The sequence below is a fragment of the Antrostomus carolinensis genome, unplaced genomic scaffold, assembly GCF_000700745.2.
Source record: "Antrostomus carolinensis isolate BGI_N321 unplaced genomic scaffold, ASM70074v2 scaffold22136, whole genome shotgun sequence".
NCBI classification, from domain to species: domain Eukaryota; kingdom Metazoa; phylum Chordata; class Aves; order Caprimulgiformes; family Caprimulgidae; genus Antrostomus; species Antrostomus carolinensis.
Window position 1 is genome coordinate 1 of NW_010321464.1, and position 12,302 is coordinate 12,302.

At 37.1% G+C, this 12,302-nt stretch overlaps 1 protein-coding gene across 1 annotated transcript; it reads right to left on the bottom strand.

The window, feature by feature from the left end:
• Positions 1-1,025: 1,025 nt before the first annotated feature.
• Positions 1,026-11,938, bottom strand: TBK1 (TANK binding kinase 1). The gene is made up of 8 exons (XM_010169953.2): positions 11,827-11,938; positions 9,259-9,399; positions 8,328-8,457; positions 7,548-7,729; positions 6,575-6,735; positions 4,560-4,670; positions 2,757-2,936; positions 1,026-1,252 (listed from the first exon to the last, which is right to left on the bottom strand). Exons 1-8 carry the CDS (start codon positions 11,911-11,913, stop codon positions 1,048-1,050), a joined length of 1,197 nt encoding a protein of 398 aa, XP_010168255.2. The 5' UTR covers positions 11,914-11,938; the 3' UTR covers positions 1,026-1,047.
• Between the last annotated feature and the right edge of the window lie 364 nt (positions 11,939-12,302).

Consider the following 12,302-nt stretch of genomic DNA (forward strand, 5'->3'; position numbering starts at 1 on the left):
CTCTAGCCAGGGTCAACCCACCACACTTAGTATCTTCAGCAAACTGTCCTTCACTTCCTTTTCCAGACTCACTTTTAAACATGCTGCACAGCACAGATTTCATACGGGTCTCCACTAGTGATCTCATTCCATACCAAAAGCCAACCATTTATTTCAGTTCTTCAGCCCTATGTTTTCCCACATGGGAGACTGTTCCCTCTTACCTCATGGCTGTTTAGTTTCATTGAGAGTCTTCAGGGCAGGACTTCACCAAATAGCTTTTTAAAACCTAGGGTAGCCTCTATCGGCTGAATCTTCTTTGTTCTCATGCTCACTGACTCCTTCAGAAAGCTCTGACCCAATATAAAGGCCCTGTTGATCCTTCCACAGACAGCTCACCTACCCACACTCTTCAGCACCTCTGTGTGAGCGCCAGCTGGCCCGAGCCATCGGTATGTAGGACATACTGGCAAAAGCAACACTGACCTCTCAACTGGAGGCATGTCCTCCAGCTCATCTCTTAGAGAAAAGGACTCTGGCACATGGCCCTCTCAATGATAAATGGAAATGCAAAAACTTAATTTCTTTTTTTTTCTGTTATGGCATTACCTTATCTTCTAAGCAAAGGTAAGTTGTTAAGACCTCCTCTGTTAACTGAAAGGATAACCATGTTAATGACAAATTAAAAAAAACAAAGCAAAACTTGAATTTACACTTGGTGAGTAACGGAACCAAAGAACCAGCTTTGAATTACATTCTATAATGTTCCTTTCTACTTGATAAAAGTGTCATGCTCCAAAAAATTTCAGAACTCCATATGCACTACTACATCTTAACACACAAATGTTCAGGTTCACAGCATTAGGAACGTTACAAGCAACTACTGTTTCTGTAAAAATATGCTGGATACTCAGCATTTAAAAAAAAAATTAGACTGTGTACTTAGAACTTCAGGCATCAACAGAGAAAATTTTCAAACACTATTTCTAAGACATAGCAGGCATAAAATGATAATTAAATAACCCAAACTATTCACAAGAGATAGTTATAAGAAAGGGGAAGTTACTTTCATATACCTTCTTCATAGATTAATCCAACAATGTTCACAGCCTCCCTGCTGACTACAAAGATGGGGTTATCCTCAGTTGTTCTGGGGAAGTGCTGTGCCAATCTGCCAGGCTCTAGTAATAAACGCCGACCTTCATATATCAGTTCTTGATTCTGAGATGGTATTTTTGTCTGTTCGTAGACCAACTCATGAAATATAGCAGCTCTATAATACAAACAATATATTCGGCAGTGGTTAGACTCACTACAATAGTTCAACAATTCAGATTTTGTATTACTTAAATAAAAACCTCTTTTACTTCTGATTAATTAAGAACTGGCTTTATATATTAAAGCATTTGATTTCTAAGCAGAACAAAAAGCAGCACACTGCCTAAGACTCCAGGTTGCTCTGTTACAAAAATAAATGCTGTTTCCTGCAAAATATCAAACTTCCTTTTCTACCTCTGATTTTCCATCAAAGCGCATCTGTGTAAACAAACTTGCTTTGTCCTGAAGTCCAAAGGTCAGTACAAAAAGGCAACACCAGATGAGAGGAAGGAAGCATTAGTTTTCTCAGGCATTTCTCACTTATTTCTTCAAAGGAGATGGACGGTTTCTCCAATAGAAAAGTCTGGTGTTTTACATGTCAAAAAGGACATACCTTAAATTCAGCCTGTAAGCTGAGAGAGAACCAGTTTATCCCCTAAACCAGCAGTGATAAGGAAGATCAAAGACACTTTGGTATTTATTTCCAGCAATCAATGGATACAAGACATAAGAATTTCTAACAAACCTTCCCCCCCAGAAAAACCCAACAACAAACACACACACACCCCCTTCCACAAAGAAGAAAAACCTTAAGCACACCAGTAGGAAGGACCAATTTGCCTCCTGTGCAGCACTTATACCCTGTCACTTCTTAATACTACAGCTAGTATATAAATAATCATAAAGGTAAATAATAATAAAATAAATTTTAAAAATAAAGTACAAATAGCATTTTGAGCTACAAGCAAGATTTCTCTGCAAAAATAGCATCTGGGCTACCTCAAAATACAAATGACAGAATAGAAAAGAAAAATTGGAAAAGGCTAGAAGTGCATTTACACACTTGATGAAATAAGTGTATTTGTATATTAGAGAATAACACATGCTCTGTATTATCTGTAATAAGGCAGGGAAAAAGCACTTATTTTTGCATCAAACTGTAAACCACACTTTACAGCTTTAAACATCAGCACACAACGACCATAAAGTGAACTCCATATAACTCAGGATCCTAAATTGTACCAATTACAACTTCAGAACCCTTGTGAGAGTTTTATGTCATAAATGATGTGCACATTTTGTATTCTTGAGGGCAAGATAAGAAAAGCGAGAGTTGAACATATTCTCTGGAAAACAACTTTGTAAATAAGTAGCATACACAAATGTGGGATGAGTTGGCGTCCACTAAGAATACAGACACATTGTAACACACCAAGGATTAAGTCTGTGTTCTGTCACTGATCAAGACCAAGTTTAAGTTGATTTGACCTTCAATTATTTTATTTTTGGCCAACAAGCTTCTATGCATTGTGACTACACAGAAGAATTACAAGCTTTCACTTCCTCAGACAAAGTGCCAAGGAAAGGCTACTAAATTTATAACAATGGTGACCTGAGGTCACAGTACTGTGGGCCTGAATAAGAGCAAAGCAACGAAAACAGAGAGAGAGAACACTTACGTATTATAGCTGTGAATATAAACTTTGTGCAAGGTCATCTGCTGTACTGAAAAGATGTGGATTATTATTCGGTGCAGTATGTCACTCGTTTCTGCAAAGAACTGGTCAAATCCCCAGCATTTTTCCTGGTCTGCTTCCAGAATATTCGCCAGGACAGGTGTGAGTAGTACTTGCAGACCCCTAGAGGGCACCAGGAAGAGATAAGACAACTTGGATCTACTTGGATCTTTCCAGCTTGTAACCAGCAGCAATGCTTCATTTGACTTGTCTCATGAATGCAAATCTATTATCCCTTGAAGAATACTCTAGTGCCTTTTTTTTCCCCCTCTACTGAACAACAAAATGTTCAATGGTAATGCCCACTGTTTTTCATTAATACACATACTTTATCTCTTTCTTTTTTAGGTTCAACTATCAAATACTTTTTCCTTGGTAAATTTCAGGGGGATTGGAAACATGGCATGCAATTTAAAAAGTCTACACTGTAGAGCTAAGGTCACCTTCTAGCACAGCTGGGCAGCAGGATTTTACCCAGCTCACCCCAGGCACATCCTGATTGAGATGGGGCTAAATGAGTACTCCAGGCCTGCAGCTCAACTGCTGCAAAGAAAAATGTGCCCTACAGCCTTTACTATTCTAGAAGAAAGGCCAGCTTAAATTTCTTGTATTTCTTACTTTGAGAATCTGAATTGCAAGGAACTTTATGGATCCTACTCTGGTGTTATCATGAACAACTTCTTCAAAGTTTTAACATTATGTACATGTCAAACCTGAATCCAGTGGTAACACTGGTAACATTTTGAAGCAAGCTCCACTAGTTTACAAGCACACTGATGGCCCCATTAGAGGTCAGTGGATGCTGTTCTCAAACTCACTTTAGTACTAAACTTGTAACAGTAAACACAATTTAAACGCTACTTGAAAACACTACTGTAAACAGATATTTAATGAAAAAAATCTGCTTCCTTTATTATTTCAAGCTCTTCAATTATATGGAATAAGCAGAGGAAACAACAGTATAATGAAAAATATATACAAATTGCAAGTTCTGCACACTATAAACTACTGAATTAATATAAATCAGACTTTCACTCTACATCCTTTATGGATCTACCCATTTGGCTTACAGAAAAGTTTGTTTCTAGAGTCTGTTCACAGAACAATTTCTTTTTCCTTTACCATGAAAGAGTAGTAACTTTAAAATACTGAAGAAGTCTCAGGAAGATAAATAGGTAAATGGGTTATGGGAGATGTTTTTAAGATCATATATATTGAGATTAGATCTTCCATGGATCTGCCTGCTGAGTATTATGACACATGAAGCAAAAATATGATGATAAAAAAATTTAAAAGATACTATGAGAATATGTTAAAATGTGCTGACGTGAATTTTTTTCCTAGCAAAAATGCAAGTCTCTGAACTGCTTTTTCTTAGAATTTCCTTCTTACTGCCTAATCTTTGTAATGTCTGAAGTCACATTCTTGCAAGAAAGGGGGGCCATCAATTAAAGTTTATTAAATCTTCATACTCCTTTCTGAGGGTGGAGAAAATACACTTTCTTCTACTTGTAACACTTCAGATTCTCAGATGCTCACTTGTATATTAGCAGTCATAAAACTATAGACAGAAAGGAAGAAAAAAACCACTTGATAACCTAATAGTAGGCAGTACCAATCTACCGAAGAGTTCAAAGAAAGCAACTGTAACAGTCAGATCTCTGTTCCAAAGACCCAATCCTAAGAGAATAACTGTAAAATCCAATCAAGTAGCATTGAAACACTTTGTGAGAAGTTCAAACTTACTTTGAAAGACTACAAGAAACAGGCATCTCCCAACTCCACTCAATTGGTCCATTTTCTGCTTTCTGTATTCCAGAAATAGCACCAGAAGGCTTTCCAGTGATTATTTTATACCTGTGATACATTATAAAAATAATAGAGACTTCAAATACTACCTCTAATACATACATAGGTCTCGTAACTAATCCTTAAAGGGGTATCAATAATATAAATCTAAACAACAGGTTGGCCTAAATTTGTAGGTGGTGTAATAATTAGGAAACCTCATTTCCAAGCTGACAGAGAGTGGTGCTAAAATAGTAGACAATGAAAAGGAAACACTTTGGGCTATGCTGGAGAAGCATCTTTGTCTACCTCAGGTCTGGGAAAGATTTAGGAGAGATTTCAGGCATCACTGAAGGAAGCTGAAGTTTTTTCCACAAAGTCAGATTTCCAAGGCAGTTAATTTTAGGCATTTACATGACTAACTTCTAGCACGTTCTATGGCAAGAGGTGACATTTAGCCACCACAAAGTCACTTGGGGATAAAGAAGGAAGGGGAGGTGGGCTTTGAGAAATTATTTTAACTTGGAAACATCTAGCAATTTGGATACAATTTGGCATTGTCTTAACTTTGCACTAACAGGATAGTATTTCTCAAATTTCTCATGAAATAAATCAGAAGCAAGAAGCTTTCTGCAACAGAAAATTTCAGTTGTGCCTTCTCTTTTTGGAGGACGAGGTACATACAAAACATATGTTCCTTGCTTATTTCCCAAGCAGATACAACAACAAGAATTCCTGTAGGATAATCACAGGATGGGCAGTTCTTTAGAAACTAAGAAAACTGAAGTCAGCTTTGCAAGGAGTACCAGAACAGAGATGTTATTGGCCTATTACAGTTCCCAAGTACCACCTTGCTTTATTTTTCAAATACAACACACAGAAAAACAACCAATATAACTAGAATAAGAAGAAACAGGAATCAATTCCAGCCAGCACATCACAGACACAACTTCTGTTTCCCATTCAGGAGCTACCCCTGTTATCTTCAGGCACATTCCACAACTAAGCTACTCAAAATATGTCAGTCTTGCAGGTAGTGCGTGCATTTCTAGACTGCCTGGGAAGACAATGATTTAAACAACAACAATTTGCAGCACTGAAAATCCATTTCAGAATAGCATAGTTTTGCATAAATATCCAAGTTATATACACCACACTGCAACAGACCAGCCTGGTGCTGTGGTGAAGGAAAGATGTGTGGAAAAACATCAGTATTTTGGGGAGCTCTGATGCTTAATTCAGGTCTTAAGGTGTCACACAGTAAAATCCTAGTAGAAGCAGAAAGCTTGCACTGGTTTTGGCTGGGACAGAGTTATTATTCTTCATAACAGCTCATATGGTGCTGTGTTTTGCATTTGTGACCAAAACAGTGTTGATAACACGGGGAAGTTTTTTTGACTGCTGAGCAGTCAAGGGCTTTTCTACTTCTCACACTGTCCTGCCAGTGAGTAGGCTGGGGGCAGGCAAGAAGTTGGAAGGGGACACAGCCAGGACAGCTGACCCCAAGGGATATTCCATTCCATATGACATCAAGCTTAGCAATAAAAGCCAGCGGGGGAAATCTGCCAGGGCAACAGCTGGTCACAGACTAACTGAGCAGCAGTTGGCTTTTTTCTTGGGTTTGTTTTCATTTGGGTTTAGGGCTGGGGTCTTTTTGTTTGGGTTTGGTTTTTTTCTTTTTTTTTTTTTTTTTTTTTTTTTTTTTAAATTTTTTTTTTTACAACCCAAAATTTTTCCCACACTTTTACCCTTGCAGTTCTCTTCCTGACCCCACTAAGAGGGAGTGAGCAAACAGCTGTGTGGTCCTCAGCTGCCTACTGGGGTTAAACCACAACAAAGTTAAAGGATGTTTTTCCTTAAATATTTTCACTATTTTAATGTTTACTGTATGTGTGTAGGATTTCTTGATAAAAAGCATGTCATGGACTGACTTAATTTACGAACAGAAAAAATTCTCCTTCTAAATTACCTACATCACTTCCTTGTTTCTACGAGGTCCTTCAAAAGGTCGGAAAGGCAAACTTCCTGTTGCAGCGTGGTAAAAGGTCACCCCTATGCTCCACAGATCAACTGTTGCTCCATACTTTTTCTGATGCTCTTTCCTCAAAACTGCTCGCTCGTACATATCGGGATGCTAGAGAGAAAAAAAACAGAAAAAGTAAGTTAGAATTGCTTTATGAACAATATAAAGAACTAAACCCTAATCTATCATATCACAAAAAGATAATTTGTCATTCTAAACTTACAGCTTTTTAATCAAAAAGCAGTTAGCTCGTATCACAGAATTTGCTTAAGTTATTCTGACAGAATATCACAAAAGTGTTCCTAAGTATGATAGACACTTATGAAAGCTTTTAAAAAAATATTTTAAAATTTAGCTAAAGATTGACTACTAGAATAAAACACTACTAAAGAAGGGGACAAAGCCAGTATTCCTCCAGATGATTTTGAAACAACAGAAACCAAACTGGAAAAAGAACCATAACAAAGAATATCAGTTACGATACTGCATGTGGGAAATGTGGCACAAAGAAAATTACGCCTGAGATGCTTGTATTGATGCTTCTCTGTCTGCCTCTTTTTGGTTAACTAAGATGGCAAGTGAATCTTAACTACAATTAGCATCATCCAAGTAGCAAAAATACAAACTGAAAAATCTACAGAGATAAAGGCAGAAACACCCATAAATAAAACACTGTTGTTCTTCCTTTCACACAAGGCAACAGTGGAAGTTGGACTCAGAAATTATCTAAAGGCTACTGTGCTCAGATCAGCAGAAGAACCAACATGACCCAAGGTGAAAAAGGTGGAAAGTTATAAAAACAATTATAATACAAAGGATTAAATACTAATGCCCAACAGTCCAACCTTCACCTATTCAACTCTCACCACAAAAGGTCCCAGGCCTCAAACATTTCTTCAACAAAAAGTGAAATATGGGCTTACTAAATACTCTTCTGTGCCATAGAGAGAAACAAATTGTTCATCATCTTCAAGTTCTCTTGCAGCACCAAAGTCTGTAAGTTTGTAAACAGACTGACCATCTTCACCTATAACACGCATTATATTGCCTGGTTTGATATCGCGGTGCACTGTTCCATTCTCCCGGAGATGATTCATCCCAGCCACTTCGATAAAAAACAAAACCAAACAGAATTGATGCACACATCTTGACACAGACTGCACAAACACTGAATTCTAACGGAGGCTAGGAAGACATACGTGTTTACTTTCTCAGTGGGGAAGGTGAGCAAGAAGGGACACTCAATTAACAAAAAGACAAGGACTAGAGAATACTCCTAAGCATTTTTGCCTTTTTTTCTTTCAAACAGCTAAATTACAGTATTTATTGCTCTCAGGAACATCTTTCCCTTTAAGTAATGGAAGGAAATTTTATAACAGGCAGACACAGGTAAACCTCATCATTTTTCTAATTTATTCTTCTGAGAATAATTATCACTAGGAATCAATCCAACGTGTGACAAATAATCTTGAAACAAATGCACAAAGAATTATATCAATGCTTTAAACAGAAATGGCTTCTTAATGCAGCTATCTATACCAATACAGATATAAATAAAAGATATGACTCCATATGACCATATTAATCTGTTCAATTAGTTAACAGTCATTCAAATTCCTCATCTCTTGCTGTTTCAAGATAAACAAAACAAGTAGGAGTTAGTTTCAGTGAATGAATTAGACTAAAGAACAAAGTCTACATACCCACATCTCTCAAAACAATTAAGAACTCAGACTCTGGCAAACCAAAGGCATTAGATGGCTCCTCTAAAACGGTATATAAACTCCCACATGGACAAAATTCCATAACTAGCACTTTGTGTCTAGTCGTTGTCTGGAAAAAAAAATTAAAAGTCTGTGACTATTGTGAAAATAATGTCAGAAATTACATATAACCGCAGGATGTTACTTAAAAAAAAAAAAAAAAAAAGAAATCTGTAGCTAGATTATAAATCCCATTCTGGTGATCTTCTTCTTCAGAAGGTGTGCAAGTGAATTTTCATATTGTTTAATGTATTCTAACTTGGAGAGGGAGAAAAAAAAATAAGAAAGCCTGCAGTTCTAGGCACTAAGAGGACTGACAGGTATTGATAGGTGGACAAATGAGAAACTACAGCACAGAAGAGCAGAGAGCAGCAATTGTTCTTTCCTCTTTACTAATCTTAGCATCTGAATCATTTCAACTGACCAGTCCCAGTTTCACCACAACCACTGCAATTCATACTAACATACAGTTCTACCTGTCCTATGTCATTATTTTAGTTGGTTGCAAAGCAAATGCATAAAATTCTCAAGATTACTGAAACACCTCCAGCTGTCAGTATGTATTAAATATTCATACATGTAGATAGCTTAAAAGTCCTAATTCAAGATAAAGCTTAGGACAGTGGCTTCTGGAGATGGCTTCGAAGAACCATAACTTGTGCCCAAACACTGAAAGCAAGCATATTCTTTCAACAACAACAAAAAAGAAAGAAAAACAAAAAATAGTGGTGGTTGGGTCAGAGTATTTATATCATCACCTATGTTATCACTCTTTAAAAATGTAACTTTATCCCCTATAGTTAAGGATAAAAAAGACAATTACTGTCATTACTACCATGCATCTCAGATGACAACTACAACAATTCATTACCTCTTCTTCGATGGCAAACAATTTGACAATGTTCTTATGATTTAGTTTCTTCAATACTTCAAACTCTCGCATCTGGACGTCCACAGGACGAAGGAAACTTATACTGTTAAACACTTTGACAGCATATAAATCTCCAGTTTTCTGTTCAAAACAAACAAACAAATTATTAATCAAACCTAAGCATAAGATTGTAAATGTACACATACCTATTATCCACACATTTTGAGATCTTCTGTTGTGCATACAAGCATACCCAGGTTAGAAATAGTTCAAAACAGTATTTTGTGTTAAGGTACAAATTAAGATTCTACTAAAAAAATTATGTATCTATTGGTTTAGTTTAATGTAAACTAGAAGCAAACAGACTAGCAGAATGGAAACTCAATGTTAGCCCACAAAATCTAAGTGCTTTAAAAAAAAACCAGCATAAAAAAGGCTACACATTTAAGAATGACCCATAAACTTAGGTGAAAAATTTTTCAGCAACAGGTACACCACTTGAAAAAATCAATAAGAGATTGTGACAGTGTGCTCCCCCTGCCCCGCCACGTGACCCTTATTTCCTGTAACCCTGTTCAAGCGATAACCACCAGTGGAGACCATAATGGATGATATCTGGTGTGGTCGTGATAGCTGTACCTCACTGAGCTCTCCTGAAACAACAGTGAGCTGCATGTCAGGATCTCCCCTCGAGCAGGTACGCTTCTCAAGGGTACTCCTCGAGGCTGAGAGATTCCTTGCCGCAGCAGATCCTCGGTAAGTGACCAATAGCATGCTAACTGCAAAATCCTAGCTAAGTGAAATAAAGGATTGATATATAAACTGTTGACCAAGCCTGAGTCTAGGACTGGATCTAGCCACACCTAGACTCCTCGCTGAGGAGTTTAGAAAGCAAGGGGGTCCTTTCTGAACCTCGTGGCTCAATGGGAGGGTCTCCCTGATAGTTTTGTGTGACCCTGGCCTATATGCAGTAAAAAATCAAGTGAACCTCACCATCAAATCTTGTTACATGAATGTCGCATTAACCTTTGAACTTTGTTAATTCGCTATTTTATATCAGTGAATACATTGTTACATCTCTCTCATGAGGGAAGTGCATAACTCACTTGGACTCTCTATCAGCGACAGAGACACACACGTACTACAGCTGAGAATCTTGGCTTGCTTCAAGTTAAGAAACAACTTTCGGAAGTTGAGCGACGTTCTCTTTTTCTTTATTGTTCTATTTATACTGATAAAGCAGTATTTTGTTTTTTCAAAGAAGGCAGTGTTGAGCACTACATACCGCTCAGGCAAAATCCTGAAGCAATTCAAACCCACATAATAAGTGACAGGAGCAGAGTCATGAGCTTAATCAGAGACTTAAGTTCTAAAGTGGGACTAAGCCCCAACATGTTCAGGCACCCACAGCACCAGCTGAGAGTGCAACTCCTGTCCCTGTCAGAGCAAAGCACTTCCCTGCACCTGCTCTAGGAATAAGCTTACATTACAGTCTTGTGTGTGACAGATTCTAAGGACAAAACCTTCCTGGACTTAGACTGGGTGTGTCGTACAACACACAGATGTGCACTGCTGGTGCCCAGGTAGAAGTTCTCTCCCATTGACAACAAGCTGCAGGTCATGTGCTCAGACTAGTGAGGGTGATAAGAGGCACAACCCTGAAACCATCAGCTTTACAAGGGAATCATTCCGTGCGGAAATTCACTCACCCAGAAGAGCACATTAACTGCTAAATCATTGCTTAGTGTTGCTTCACAGTTAAATGTGGAACATAGAAAAAACTGTAGCTTATATATAACTTCATACTGATTTCCCAGACTGTCATTTCTGTAAGAGAACATTACGTTTACAACTAGCCTTATCTTCATTTTGTGAGACATAGTGTGAAATGCATAGGAATAGAATGACCTACACAAGTAAAGGTCATTTTAGCCCCTCACTCAAGTTACAACACACACATCAGTATATCACTTATATGGCAAAACTACTCAAAGATGTACTATTTTGTACTGATTACTCAAGGCATGTCACCAAGAAGATGGTGTCTTAGATATGTATGAAGCATTGACTTATGGACAAAGACTAACAGCAACTTCATCCGATACAGTAATATGTTAAGAATATTTATATTATGGTACCGAATCATAAAAATAACAAAAAAAGGGTTTTAAAAGAACAGAGAAAAACTATGAAAAGATAATTTAACAAAGACAAAAATAACATATAACGTAATAAAAACTGATAAGACTTCTATTCCTATTTAAATTCTTAAGCAATGAGTATTTTTTTTCCATAAAACTGAAAAATGAAGGAATGAAGAATTAATAACAGTTAGAATTTTACAAGGACAAATAATGCAATATTAAAACCAAATCCTATGAATAACTGTATAGGTCTCTAATTCAATGGATGAATATTAAAAATTACAAACTAAGCATGAACAGTTACAAAGACATATTTGCTTTAGACCTAAATCTTCAACAGGTTTTTCTTGATTTCATAATGCTACTCACGTATGAAAAAAAAATCAGTTTTACATGTTACTCAGATTAGTAATTCCTCACACACCTTATGTCGTCCCCGGAAAACATTTGCAGTAGCTCCCTGTCCTAGAACGTCGGACAACAGCCAGAGGTAATTCGAAGTGCTCTGCATCTTTGCTCTTTGATTAGACAGCTTTCTTTTTCACCTTAAAAAAAAGGTTAAATATACTGAATTATAATTTAGTAAAATATATGAAAGGGACTTTATTTAATTAGAAGGGAAACCCCCCCCCAAACAACCACAACTCCAAAGACATATAGAAATAATTTAGAACAACCAAATAGAAGAATAAGAGGTGAAACAAAGAAACAAAAACAAGCTCAACAATCAAAACTAATGTCATAGACACAACACATCTCTGCATTTGAGGCCTTTACTCCCCAAACTATGTTTGAAAACTCAACTGGAAAAGTGAAAGCTTTATAATCCCTTTTGTGTTGTGCGCAGGTGTTTAAATGATAGAGTAACAAAAACTATAGGAGTCAAAAACACATGCACAA

Bases quoted from the DNA above. Each gene is read 5' to 3' on its own strand.
- TBK1 (XM_010169953.2), bottom strand. From the start codon at position 11,913: ATGCAGAGCACTTCGAATTACCTCTGGCTGTTGTCCGACGTTCTAGGA. The intron at 9,400-11,826 runs GTGTGTGAGGAA...TGTTTTGAACAG, and splicing joins TTTTCCGGGGACGACATAAG to AAAACTGGAGATTTATATGC. The intron at 4,671-6,574 runs GTAGGTAATTTA...AATGTATCACAG, and splicing joins CGTAGAAACAAGGAAGTGAT to GTATAAAATAATCACTGGAA.